Genomic DNA, 13,499 nt, shown 5'->3' on the forward strand with positions numbered 1-13,499 from the left:
ATTCTTAGATAATAAATAATTATATGTTTTAATTATTAACATTTTCTTTAAATGGAAACAAAAAAAAAATTAAATAGATGAATTCATTATTTAGTAAAATTAATTTGGTTTTAAAAAAATGTCACCCAAGTTCACGTCACTGACCTTAAGATTCAAAAGCCACGAATGGAAAAAAAAAATTATAAAAAAAGTGAAAGACCATATTGCCCTCCATGTATCTTACGTGGCACGTTTTGATTGGCTAATCAGAATGGATTCTCCAAAACGCGGCTATTATAAATAACCTTCTCCCTCTCCCCTTTCTTCTCCCACATTACTTTTCTTTCGATTTCTCTCAGATCCGACTGATCAATCGGGTTGATTCCAATGGCATCCATCGCCGACGCCACCAGATCCTCTTCCGACACTAACGGCGCACCGGCGGAGAAGCGCCGGACGGCCTTAATTACTGGCATTACTGGCCAGGATGGTTCGTACCTGACCGAGTTTCTTCTCGAGAAGGGCTATGAAGTCCATGGATTGATCCGGCGATCTTCCAACTTCAACACTCAGCGAATCAACCACATCTACATCGACCCTCACAATGTTCACAAGGCACGAATGAAGCTTCACTACGCTGACCTCACCGACGCCTCCTCTCTCCGCCGATGGCTCGATATCATCCAACCAGATGAGGTCTATAACCTCGCTGCTCAATCGCATGTTGCTGTTTCTTTCGAAATTCCGGATTATACTGCCGACGTTGTTGCCACTGGTGCCCTCCGTCTGCTTGAGGCGGTTCGATCTCATATCTCTGCCACTGGCCGTACTCAAATTCGGTACTACCAAGCGGGATCGTCTGAAATGTTCGGGTCCACGCCGCCGCCTCAGTCGGAGACGACTCCATTTCATCCTCGATCCCCTTACGCTGCAGCGAAGTGCGCCGCGCATTGGTATACCGTGAATTACCGTGAGGCCTACGGGATCTTCGCTTGTAATGGAATACTATTCAACCACGAATCGCCGCGCAGGGGAGAGAATTTCGTGACAAGGAAAATCACACGGGCTGTAGGGCGCATCAAGATTGGGCTGCAAAGCAAGTTGTTCTTGGGGAATCTGCAGGCGTCGAGGGATTGGGGTTTTGCAGGGGACTACGTGGAAGCCATGTGGCTAATGCTACAGCAAGAACAACCAGATGATTACGTGGTTGCGACGGAGGAATCACACACAGTGGAGGAGTTTTTGGAGGTCGCATTTGGGAATGTCGGATTGAATTGGAAGGACCATGTGGTGATCGACAAGAGATACTTCCGGCCGGCGGAGGTCGACAATCTCAAGGGGGATGCAAGCAAGGCGAGGAAGGTATTGGGATGGAAACCAAAGGTTGGATTTGAGAAGCTGGTGAAGATGATGGTGGATGAAGACATTGAAATAGCCAAGCGGGAGAAGGTGTTGGTCGATGCTGGCTACATGGATGCCCAGCAGCAACCTTGATCGGTTCAGATCAGATAGAGCCGACCCAGATCCAACCACCTGCAATTTTCCCAATCCTAGTGTTCTTGAAATGCAATCCTTGTTGAACAGAGAATATAGTTTGATTTGTAGAATTCATTGTCTGTTTTCTTCTGTGCTATTTCTATATGAAGTTCTTCCACATTCAGTTTATTGGATCTGTGTTCTCATCTTCAACATGTATTACCAATGTTTTCTTCTGGGTGCTGCTTATGAATCCAAAATTCCTCGATGGAGTTTCAGACATGCTCATATCTGAAACCGAGATTAAGAACACTTCAAAATCCAGGCCAAGTAGAGCTCATTGAATCACCGACAATACTATCTTTCAATCAGTATGATTTATTGAGATGGGTCACATGGTGTGTTCAGGCTATAAGTCGGTGGAGAATCCCCTAGTGATGAAAGGGCCAGAGGAAAGTCCTTATGGCTGTGGCCTCTGCCTGGGCGGCAGGTCGGCAGGTGGTGATCTTAGTGGGAGCCAACTCCTTTCAAATGGGCTACTACGGTCAACTATCCTAGATTTTGGAACACTGCTGTGGTACATTGTTTTCAACAGCTTAATTTTTGCTGTCAACAGCAAAAATTGACTATAAAATGATTGAGTTTCTACGTTTTCCACATCTGGATGAATGCTGAAAAAGAATGTCAATTATATATATGAACAAGATGGGATTGATATCCAATGTTTCAAGAATTGGCTAAGGAATGCTTTGTTTTCCTGAATTACAACATGATTTCCAATGATGAATCGATCTAATTTGAGTTCTTGCAGGAAGACACTGAATCGGCGGTGGCAAAAATTATTACCAAATCAAGTTCCATGCAAAACAATCCTCCTTCCAATTCTTCTAGTGCAAGAACCTTAATAAGGCTGCAGTGTGATAAATACCTGTGAACAGCCAACCTCCGCAGGCAAGGTTTGAATTTCGAGAAAATCTGTGGAGTTAGTTATCCCTTATCATACTTGGTATTCCTCCTCTCTATGAGACGTGGGATCGACCCCGCTCTTTTCACAAACTCCTCTTCGCGCCTGCTGCCGCTGTTTTTAGGACCAACCTGTAATTGAAGAATGAAGATTGTGGTAGTTTAGATATAACAGAGTTCATTTCTCATTAATGCTCAGCCTAGTTAGAGTAAAAAAGCACTGCGTCCCAACAAAGTACTCCACATTAAAGCTGATACAACCATTTCCCATAAACTCATCCATTTCTCTCAGGAAAAAAAAAAAAAGAACTCTACCAACGACAAAACCCCATATATCCTTGCACTAACATGAATATCATTACAGATATTGCTAGTTGAAAAGGTTGTCCAAATTGACCGAGCATTAAACTGTCTCATCCTTAAGGGTCTCAGCTAGCTATCAAACTACACTTATATGCCCATCCACAAACAAAAGATCTCCCAATTCTTGCAAAACTCGTCTCTACCCTGTGAAATCTAAGGTCCTTCTCCAACTGCCCATCCTTTCTGAAACACTAATGGAATCCGGTGTATTAACACGCTTTATTTCATTCATCAACAAACTTTTTTCTCTGAAAAAATACAAGAAATTTTGGGGAAAAAAATCATTATAAGAAAAGTATATCGAAGGGTATTGAATATGGCAAACATTGCCCATTTCAAACTCGATCAGGAGGGCAGCAAATTCCACTTGTTTAAGGGAGCTCTAGATGAAGTCATAAAGTGAAAAGAAAAAACATTTACTAGCAATAGTGCCATCTTTAGTACAGGATTCAGCAGAAGTTCTGAAATTTGGTTTATCTGTATTATAGAAGTCATGCAATCAAACAAAAACAGCTGGAAAAAGGTATAATTTTGTGACCACAAGCCAGAAGAAGCCGAGGATATCTGTGCCACTACTAGACCCTGAATCTCTATCCAGAGACCGGCGATGAAGCGATCAGTCTTCATCTTGTCATTGCCGACATACTCGGGGCAAAACCTCGTCAGCCTATTAAACTCGAGATCATATTCCTCGATAGATTTGTTCCCCTATTTCAATTTTAGGAATGTTGTCTGACACTTGAGTCGGGCAACCGTTGGGTAATATTTACACAAATAGGCTTCTTTGAACTGATTCCAAGAAATATAACCTCCCACTGGAGTAATAGTTTTTCGGGCGCCTTTCCACCAAAAATGGGCTTCGCCCTTCAGCATGTAAGTCCCACAGTGGACTTGATATTCTGGTGGACAGTTCATGTATAGAAAGATCGCCTCTATAGCCTCCAACCAGGTCTCAGCTGCAGCATGGTCCACCTTGTCTCCATTAAAAGAAGTCGGGTTATACCACTGAAAATCCCTAAAATAACAAGACTCTACCGTCATCCCCATATCTCTCGTTCCCTGCATTGCAGCCTGATTGGCCACTAGTGTCTGCATTAACTGAGTCAATTGTGCCTGATTTTCCATAGAGGTTCTCATGAATACTTGTAACACATCCCGTGTAAAGGTCGTTGACGGCTGGGCAGGCACCTCCTCAGGAATCAGTGCTGGCGCTGGTGGAGTCCCTCTAGGCGCCGGGTCCTGAGGAACAGTCTCTTGAATAGCCCGAAGCTCGGTCTTTCTTCGGCCTCTCCTCGGTGTGGGTGTCTGTGGCGGCGCCTGTTCCTCATCTGAGGTTAGCTCTCTGGTTTCCTCCAGGGGTGGGCGCTGCTCCACCTCGGGGATAGGAATAGTTGGGTCCTCTTCGACCCTTCTCCTGCCCCTCCTAGGACCAAGTCTGAGATAGGCTCCTCTCCTCTTAAGCGCCATTATCTGTCAACAGACAGGGACTGAGAGTCAATACCATGTCTTTATTGTGCCTAATCAAAAGGAGCACAATCATTATTATTTGTAACCCTCAACTTGAGTCCCATAAACATATAACTCAATTTTTCCTACCTTTCAAGTATCAATGAACTTACCAAGTCACGGCAGGGCATGTTGGAAGCTTAAGCCATAGAGATACTAGACTCTATACCCTAATGTCTATAGGACCTAAAACTGGAGCTCTGATACTAAACTGTCACAGCCCAAAATTTGAGACTCGAAATTAAGGGCTGGACTAACAGACTATGCCATCAAAACGTGTAAAATGTGATAGACAATAAGAAATTATAGAAATATTTTAACAATTACGCCGAAGAGTTAATGTCATGTGTTTCATGAAAAAGTAAGTGTATGAATTACAAAAACGTATCACATATCTAAACATGAACATGTACAGACTCCTAGACACCCCGGGACACTCCTTTGTGGCTTTAAGATTCCGCACGCGTTCCTGCCTCGAACCATGGCATCACTCACCTGAAGAAAAAAAAAAAAGTAGAAAAGAATGAGTATAAAAGTACTCAATAAGCAGCTACTTGTAGGCTCTTCTCGCATCCTTATCTTAGTAGATATCCACGGCCTTGTCTCGGGGTTCTAGGGACTACGAACTAAACTGCAACTCTCTCTTTTATAGCTTAGGAGGCTTGCCCATCTTATGTAGTGGATGATCAGTGTCTTGAGGTGAGACGCGACCTCACAAGTAAAATTGAGGGGCAGTATGATTGGATCTGCATAAGTAACTTTCTCTGAAAATCATCCATGGAGGTTAGCTGACAACCCTCCAGCGGGACCATACTTCCACTAAAACTGGGGGTTGCGAACCCTTGTGTGCCAGTTAGCTACTAAGTCACCCTACGTAGTTCCGCACTCCCCCGCTCAGGGACAGGTTTCTACGACCCAAGGGTCCTGTTCAGAAAACCCCTTAACTACCACCACTAGGTCGGGGCACAGGTCACACTTCCCTGTCCGGCTCTGCCTAGCTAGCTCAACAATCTCAGTATCGGAGTTCTGTCTCGACGGTATGGTACCAGAACAAAGAGGGAAGTGGAGGCTATTCACACTGCTCAACTCTGGTGGGCTACCTACAGTTACCATGGTGTCCTACAAGTCTTTCTAGGGCAGATCTTGGTGGCTTAAACTTGAATTCATTCATCTCTAGGATTCTCGCGCAATGTCTCACAAACCTATCGTGGTCAGGAATATTGGGGTCTGGGTCCGCTGGTAATCGCTTCGCGAGCCTAAATGCATGATATTTTAGAGGTATCCCATTCTAGAGTTTTGCCTAGCCTGCTTAGTCTCAAGCGCCCTAATCTAAGCTCGTAGTTTCTTCCTATTCAACAAAAAAGATAATACAAGCAATCATGCACTGGAGTTAACATGCAATAATCCATGCAATATTAACAAGCATGTTCAACGGGTAGATAACGTCCATTTTCACCCTAAGCGTAGATTTCACAATTTTCCTTCCTCCTCATGCATACATACAATATCACATTCTCAGTCTAAACAGATTTCATAGTCATTCATATCTAGATTCCATTGATTTCCTTAGTTAATTCATTTCCATGGTTTCTATACTAATATACTAGATTTGGCTAGCTAGGTTTATGAATTTGACACATGCATGCTTATTCCAAGCGGTTCCTATAAGTATTGCTCATGGGAATCCAAATGGCTACTTACTTGGTTGACGCGTGTTTTTCCAAGCTCGAATTTCTTGATGAAGAAGGTTCCAAAAATTCTGAAATTTCCTTGATAGGTCCTAATTCACATAACAATAAGGTCAGTATCGAAATCAGGACAAAAAACAAACAAACGGAGGCCGAAGTGGTGAAAATATGGGGTTCTACGCATCGGCAGGTTTTCCCCACGCGCAAGGCACACGCGCGGGCAGTGATGCGCTTCGAGCCCCAACGGATGGAGGCTTACCCTTTGTATTTTGTGGGGTTGACACATGGCGCACAATGAGTGGCGAGATCGTCGGGTTGGACTGCTGGTCGTCAGATCGGTTTGGCTGGTGTTCCGGGTCGACCCGAATCCGCGCGCTCTGACGCATGTCAACAGGCTGGCCGAACGCGCTACTCTAGCGGAATGCTGCCATGTGTCGCTTGCCGGCTCTACCCTACTCCTCCGTTCGTTGGGTGACGTGCAGCAGCGATTCTCTCTCCTCCTACATGTTTTCAATTTCCAGATCGTTAGGTTTTCGCATTTTCGTTCTATTTTCTTCCGATTTTTTAATCTTCCAATCTGTAATCCAAATCAACTAAGTTTCCGCACGAACATTGTAGATCTCATATTCTACTCCTACCATGTATTTTTCCTTTATTTGTTTATTGAATACAAAATGAATTACAGCCGTCCAAAGATACAAAAAAATTCACGTTTTTTGTTTTTGAATGGTTAATCCGAACTCTAATTAAACTACGACTGTCGTCCAGAAATCCTTCAAGAAACCTGTATGTATCCTATTTTAGTTCCATACCTCAAAAACTCCAGATCTATCACTCAAGAAATTCCTCAGATCTAGGTAAAATTGAAACGAAAAGTTCGGAACCTTACCTTGTTCATTCTTGGATTTTCTTACCGGAATGGGTGAATCCACCACCCAAACTCTTCCTCCAGCACCGAGAGAAGTCTTGATTCGAAGTTTCTTGCCTAGGATTCGATCTCCAACGGCGGATTTGAGGCAGGCGGCTTCTCTGCTCTTCTTCTCTTCCAAAAGCCTTAACTTCTTCTTTCTCCTCTCTTCTTTCTTTCTCTTTCTTGTTATGACCCAACTAACCAGACCCCTCAAGTAAGAGTAGGACCATTTTGCCCCTATGTTGACCTTGCCCTTTTTTTTTATAATATTTATCTTATAACTATCCCGAGCATAGTTTCCTTCTTCATCAACTCAAGCCTCAGTCTCCTCGGTCTCCCAAGCTCGGTTGTTTCAATAACAATAACTAATTAAGCAATAGTCTCAATAATCTCAATATCCAAGCTACAACGAGAGTCATAAAACTAGAAAGAAACCTAAACTAGAAAATTAACAATTGATTCTACATAATGAAATCGTGATTAGCTATGAAGCATGAACACGCATATGGCACAAACATAAAGACATGTTAACTTCAAAAAGTCTAGGAGATTATTATTATTCTTTTTTATATCTGTGAGTGTTTAGCCAACTTGCACACATCTTGACTAATTTCACAAGAGAACCCACCAGACCGTACAACATTGGATACCAAGAAAACTTGTACGATATTAAATCCTAAATAGGTGACTATCATGCATGGTAACGACATGATTATTATAATATACATTTTTTAAAAATATATATGTACATCTAAATCACTCTAGTGCTAAAAAAAGGTTTTATTTTAGGATGCTTGTGCATTTATTAACTATTATATGATGTTTTATGTAAAAATATTCAAAATAGAATTCAACCAACTTATCAACTTTCTAATTCTTTAATATCTTAATGAAAAGGAAATTTTTAAGTCAACAATGCTATTAATTGACATGTATTTCACTTTCAAAATACTCATTCGATACATGTTTATTGTGCTTAACAAAGGTTTCAAACATGTCGAACATGTCAAAATTGTACTCAATTTGTTCAACTAGTACCAAACATATGTATATTGTGCTCAACAAGTGGCCTACACATGTAAGACATGGACACATTATCCAAATTGAAGCTTCTGTACTTCATAAGTAATCAGAATATTAAGGAAATTGAAGTGTTTCAAATGTGATTGGTACATCAAGGAATGCAAACCACACGTAAATGATTAAATCAATTATGCTTAAAATACTCCCGAAGGAGATATGAAGCGTAGTTTGAAAATTCTAACAACTCATAATTACCAAAACAGTATAGAAAAAATAATAAGAAATCCAATCTTAACCCAAACTTAAACTAAACAAACAATGAGTTCAATCCTAAAAATCCTACCAGCACTTGAAGAAGAGGGAGGTTTTCTTACTAAGATATCTGTCAGACTACCTTCCGTAGGAGGTGACTGCAATATCGGTGTTGTCTATAATACGAAATAATCCAAATGAAATTCTAAATTCAGATCCAAGTTCGACAAACTCAAAGAAATTAGGTGTAAATAATCTCCAAGTCTCAAACGAAAAGAGAGATAACAAATGAGCTTACGATTTCCAGTGACTTGAGCCTCTCTAAGATAGGATCAACAGCTTCTGATCGCTCGGACACGGAGGAGATTACATCAGCTGGCCTCTTCAAGCGTAGCAACACACATTAAGAAGGGAGAAAATTGAGAAAAATGTAGAGAGATATTGTAGAAACTAAGCAATACCGCTCACTGATAGCGCGAGAGTGCGGATTCTGAAGCCCACATATCTCTGGACTCTCGGAGATGGTTTCCGATCAGTGACGGCTCCGACGCAACCAACGGGATAGAAAAGGCGAATCGAAGGCCTTGAAGTAAGTTAAAGAGTCAGTTCCGGCTCAACCGACGCACTTTTTTTTTTTTCTTTTTTTTCTTTCCATTTATTGTTTTTAGGTTAAACTACAAGTTTTACGGTGTTAAAACTTTAATTAATTTAATAAATTTTTTATTTTTTTAATTTGTATGTCCAATTAAATTTTAATTTTCCAAATTTGTGCTCCTTATCCTTCAAGTTGTTTTTATAAAAAAACAATTATTTATTTTCTAAGTTTAAAATTTTATCGATGCATAAAATTTAAATTTATTTTTAATTGATCAATTACTTTTTAAATATTGTCAAAAAGATTATTAGGCATACAATAAAAAATTTGAATTTTTTTTAGTTTAAGGACTAATATTTTTATTTTAATTTACTTTTAGGTTAAAATGCTATCTTCTAGTATTTTAGATTAAGTTTTTTAAAAGAAAGATGATCTAGATACCCTTTTCGGACCTTCTCTCAAATTCACTCGAAAAAGAAGAAATAAACAAAAGAGAGGAGGAGGAGCGTGATCTCATGACCTCGAAAGGAGGAGGAGGAGCGCGATCTCATGACCTCGAAATAGTTTCGCGCCACAAAATAGAACCGGAGGAGTTACCAAGTTGCCACATTTGCTTATGACACAATAACAGCTTATCCCGAGATGAAAATATATTCACTTTATATTATATCTTTTCCTAAAATAACAAAATATTTCAAATTTAATAAAAATTAATTTCATTTGAAAAGTATACATAAATCTCAAAATGGAGTGAAGATTCACAAGTGACAGTAAAATTTTGAGAAGAGTTTTTCAGAGTGTTGGCTGAGCTTGTTGCAGGGTTGCCAGCCAATCCATCAAAGCTGAGTTGACAAGCTCTGGAACTTCATCATGTGGGCAATGGCCTGCTTTCAAATGTACAACACTTGTGTTGGGATAGAACTCTTTGATTCTGTTGGCCTTAGCAGGTCCAACCCATGGATCTAAGTCACCCCACAGCAACAACAATGGGCAACACAGCTCACTCAGCACACTGTTTAGTGTATATTTGCTTTGATTGAACATGAATCTCGTCATCAATCTGCACCAAAAATCGACAAACTTCATGTTCCGAGCAACGACTATGATCCACTGATCCATGTGTTAAACTATCACGAGTTTCAAAAGCCTAACTTGATAGGTAAGAGTATGATCCACTGATTTATGTATTAGACTATCACGAATTTTAAAAAACTAAGTTGATAGGTAAGAGTATGTCAATCTTTTATGTATATTTCTAATACTTCCCCTTTTCCAACTACGGGGAAGTAACACACATACCTGTAATAAACTTCTCTAGCATTCGGGTCGGCTGCTGGCCTTGATATAGACTCTACCAGATAGTCATCCACATTTTCAGAATTTATGTACACCTGTAAGGGCTACCAAGATGAATTACAAGATATTCGAGCAGGGTGTCACAATCGCACTTTCAAGCATGACCGTGACACAGGACGACCTGAAATGCGCATTTCGCAAAGTGGATCACCATTTGAGACAACAAAGAGTTTAGCCACCACTTACACTCTTCAAAACAGAAACAATTCTAGCTGGTTGCTTAGTTTGCCAGAAAAGAACTCCAAGAAAGATCCGCTGAAAAAAATCTTTCAGTGGCTTCAAGAGGAATTTCTGAAAGCTTGTTTCTTCTTCTGGCTCATCTGTCGACTTATTTGTGTCTCCGAACTGCCCGGCGGAGTTTAGTAATACGACTCCGCGAACTTGCTCTGGCGACCCTGCTGCTGAAACCAAGGCGGTAAATCCTCCGAGGCTGCCAAAAACCATTAATTAGTCACTTCAATGCAACATCAAGAATCAGTTTGAATCAAAAGCCTAGTCCTGCTCCAGCCACCACTACTGACAACCAACATGGACAAACTTTTGGCTTTTGCTTTGCCATTGTAACCGTAGATTATAACATCTAAAACAAACCATACTGAAATATGAGGAAACAATAGAATTACAGTAATAGGTTAAGACTCGCAAAATAAGGCCAATTAGTTAATCCAAGAAAAGTCGAGTTGAGACATAAGTTGAAGTAGACTCTACAAGGGAGTGCAGGCAACTTAGAACACATGCTTTTTATCCAAAAAAAAATGGGTATCACATTTTGAAACATGCAGGCAAAGAGACACTGAAATGATAAATAAAACACCTGATGGTGCCATCTTGACAAAATCACAGGCATATAAATAATACCTTTGGATAAAACTGTGAGATCCTTTAGTTTGCTTTTACGAATGACTCATGTTTTAAAACTGTGAGATCCCACGTCGGCTGGAGAGAGAAACAAGACATTACTTATAAGGGTGTGGAAACCTCTCCCCCTAACAGATGCGTTTTAAAACCGTGAGGCTGACGGCGATACGTAACGAGCCAAAGTGGACAATATCTATAAGCGATGGGCTTGGACTGTTATAAATGGTGTTAAAGCTAGACACCAGGCAGTGTGCCAGCGAGGACGCTGGGTCCCCATGGGGGTGGATTGTGAGATCCCACATTGGTTGGAGAAAGGAACGAGATATTGCTCATAAGGGTTTGGAAACCTCTCCCTAACAGACCCGTTTTAAAACCGTGAGGCTGGCGGTGATACCTAATGGACCAAAACGGACAATATCTGTTAGCAGTGGGCTTGGGCTGTTATAAAAACAAAGTAAAGTTCTTTGTGTCAAAATCGTGTATTTGAAAGTGGCCTTTTGTACAACGAACTTAACCTATAAAGCCATCCAAAAAAACCTTCCAAAGAGTAGTTCGAAAAAGGAACTAGGACACCTATTTTACCATTACATTCTTTTTCGAGAAACCGAGCTTTCACTAAGATCGTTTCAATATATCTCTCAAAACATAAGGAGATGTACAGACACGAGTTCAACTTCAAGTACTAAAAAGTTAAGTAGTTTGATAGAAGAAGAAGAAAGTGTGAATGTGGACAAGCAACATAAATATCAAAATGTAATGATGATAAAGATTTCGAGTACACAAGTTTATAGAGCTAAGTCCTTTAAACTTATATTCAGTCCATTTTATTACCTGTTCCCAACTAAAACTGCGGGCTGTTTCACTATTTCCTTCATAAAATCGACAACTTGGTCCCTCCAGACCATGGCATCGTACTCAATAATTGCTTTATCACTCCACCCAAATCCCAGCAAGTCTAAGGCATAAACCTTGTACTTTTTAGCCAGCTCTGGTATGTTATACCTTCATTTAGGGGAAAAAAACCATAAAAAGATAAGGAAGTGTTAGGATGGCACAACAATGCAAACACTCAATCTAGATGAACACAAAGAACAAGAGAGAGAAATGCAAAGAGGAACATTGACTAAAGGTTTATATCGATGACTTCGGTATGTAAAGTAAAAGAGAATATGGAAAGTTTCAAAGCACTGCGTAAGTGGTATATATATATATAGTTTTACCAATATAACCATCGACCATATATAACTATCTACCATACATATATATATATATAGCTCTACCAACTTTTTACTATAAATAGTCATTTAGACCACATATATACTTTTACCATGTATATATATATATAACAATTGAATAAGCTATAAATAAATAAGCAGCACGCTCCATTGCCCAAGAGGAATCACTCAATTTATCAACAACAAGGATCAGTTAAGTTGCCACAAGACTCAGAAGTTCAAGTTCTTTGATTCATTCCATTTGTTAACACGTGAACTCAAATATTAATCATAATCCAAACTTCCAATGCCTTGATTATTAATATGAAGTAGAAATAAAAAGATATAGAATTTGAACCAAACTTCCAATGCCTTGATTATTAATATGAAGTAGAAATAAAAAGATATAGAATTTGAACTTATGATCTAATACCAAAAACTTGAGAGAACTTAATAGTTTTTCAACTCATTCATTAAAGTACAACGATTAAGGAGAAAAGGCAACTAAATCAAACCTCCAATGAAATACAGAAGCACCAAAACCATGAATAAGAACTATTGGAGGACCTTCCCCTTGTACAACATAATGTATCTTGTGACCCCGCCACGTCCAGAAATTATAACCTTCTGGTTTGAAAGGCAATCTTTCAATCCCTACAGAAATATTATAGCAAGACTTAGCCAAGCTGCATTGAATAACTCACTAGCAAACCCCATTAAAGAGGTCAAATATATACACACACACATAAAAGATTCTGACCTTGAGCAGGCTGCATAACCACAGAAGAGCCCATAACTGAAACTCCAGAAGCCACAATTCCCCTAAAGGCAAAACTTCTCCTGTTCATAACACATTTGCTTCCTCCGAGAAGAAACCCAAACTCAAACAATTCAGTACTTAGAATCCGCAACTAGAAACACTGAGCAAAAAAAAGTAAGCTATGAATCTTACTATGTTGAAATGCTCTCCTCAGAGGAACAAAAGCCGAATTAGCAGTAAGGGCATAAAGCTCTGTCTTATGCGACGGCGCAATGCCGCTGGGCGAGGAAATCATCGAGAAGGGAAAAGATTATGCTACAATGTTCTAGATACTAAAGAATTAAGACGTTGAGTAAACTGTAAAATTCTTGCAAGCGGAATCAAAAATCTAAAATCACGGCAGGTGGGGCTCGCCATTTGAGAGCTTAAAGCGTGTAATATCTGTGGCTGGTGTGCATTGGGGCGTTGTGGCAAGATTCTGGCCAATGCTCGTTCAGATTTATACCATTTTAGGCTTCTGGTGAAAGATGAGAAGCTGCAATCGTTTCTTCGACTT

The 13,499-nt window shown here is 40.1% G+C and overlaps 3 protein-coding genes across 13 annotated transcripts; 1 reads left to right on the forward strand and 2 right to left on the reverse strand.

Annotated features, from left to right (window-relative positions):
* The first annotated feature begins 293 nt into the window (after positions 1-293).
* On the forward strand, positions 294-1,691 carry LOC111435937 (GDP-mannose 4,6 dehydratase 1). The gene has a single exon (XM_023073553.1). The coding sequence runs from the start codon at positions 367-369 to the stop codon at positions 1,471-1,473; it is 1,107 nt and encodes a 368-aa protein (XP_022929321.1). The 5' UTR covers positions 294-366; the 3' UTR covers positions 1,474-1,691.
* Positions 1,692-3,131: 1,440 nt separating this feature from the next.
* Positions 3,132-8,784, reverse strand: LOC111435938. 11 transcript variants are annotated; one of them, XM_023073560.1, is made up of 8 exons: positions 8,622-8,760; positions 8,459-8,542; positions 6,865-7,486; positions 6,287-6,475; positions 6,235-6,248; positions 5,989-6,067; positions 3,925-4,251; positions 3,132-3,852 (listed from the first exon to the last, which is right to left on the reverse strand). In XM_023073560.1, exons 4-8 carry the CDS (start codon positions 6,359-6,361, stop codon positions 3,490-3,492), a joined length of 858 nt encoding a protein of 285 aa, XP_022929328.1. In that variant the 5' UTR covers positions 6,362-6,475; positions 6,865-7,486; positions 8,459-8,542; positions 8,622-8,760; the 3' UTR covers positions 3,132-3,489. The 11 variants fall into 11 exon arrangements, 10 of the variants coding, with proteins under 10 accessions (XP_022929328.1, XP_022929327.1, XP_022929325.1 ...); XM_023073559.1 differs by having other exon boundaries at positions 3,132-3,870; XM_023073557.1 differs by having other exon boundaries at positions 3,132-3,879.
* Positions 8,785-9,447: 663 nt separating this feature from the next.
* On the reverse strand, positions 9,448-13,499 carry LOC111435868 (pheophytinase, chloroplastic-like). The gene is made up of 7 exons (XM_023073439.1): positions 13,136-13,499; positions 12,944-13,045; positions 12,699-12,837; positions 11,801-11,971; positions 10,298-10,541; positions 10,055-10,146; positions 9,448-9,815 (listed from the first exon to the last, which is right to left on the reverse strand). The coding sequence occupies exons 1-7, from the start codon at positions 13,236-13,238 to the stop codon at positions 9,548-9,550; spliced, it is 1,119 nt and encodes a 372-aa protein (XP_022929207.1). The 5' UTR covers positions 13,239-13,499; the 3' UTR covers positions 9,448-9,547.

The sequence above is a fragment of the Cucurbita moschata genome, unplaced genomic scaffold, assembly GCF_002738365.1.
Source record: "Cucurbita moschata cultivar Rifu unplaced genomic scaffold, Cmos_1.0 Cmo_Scf00051, whole genome shotgun sequence".
NCBI lineage: Eukaryota > Viridiplantae > Streptophyta > Magnoliopsida > Cucurbitales > Cucurbitaceae > Cucurbita > Cucurbita moschata.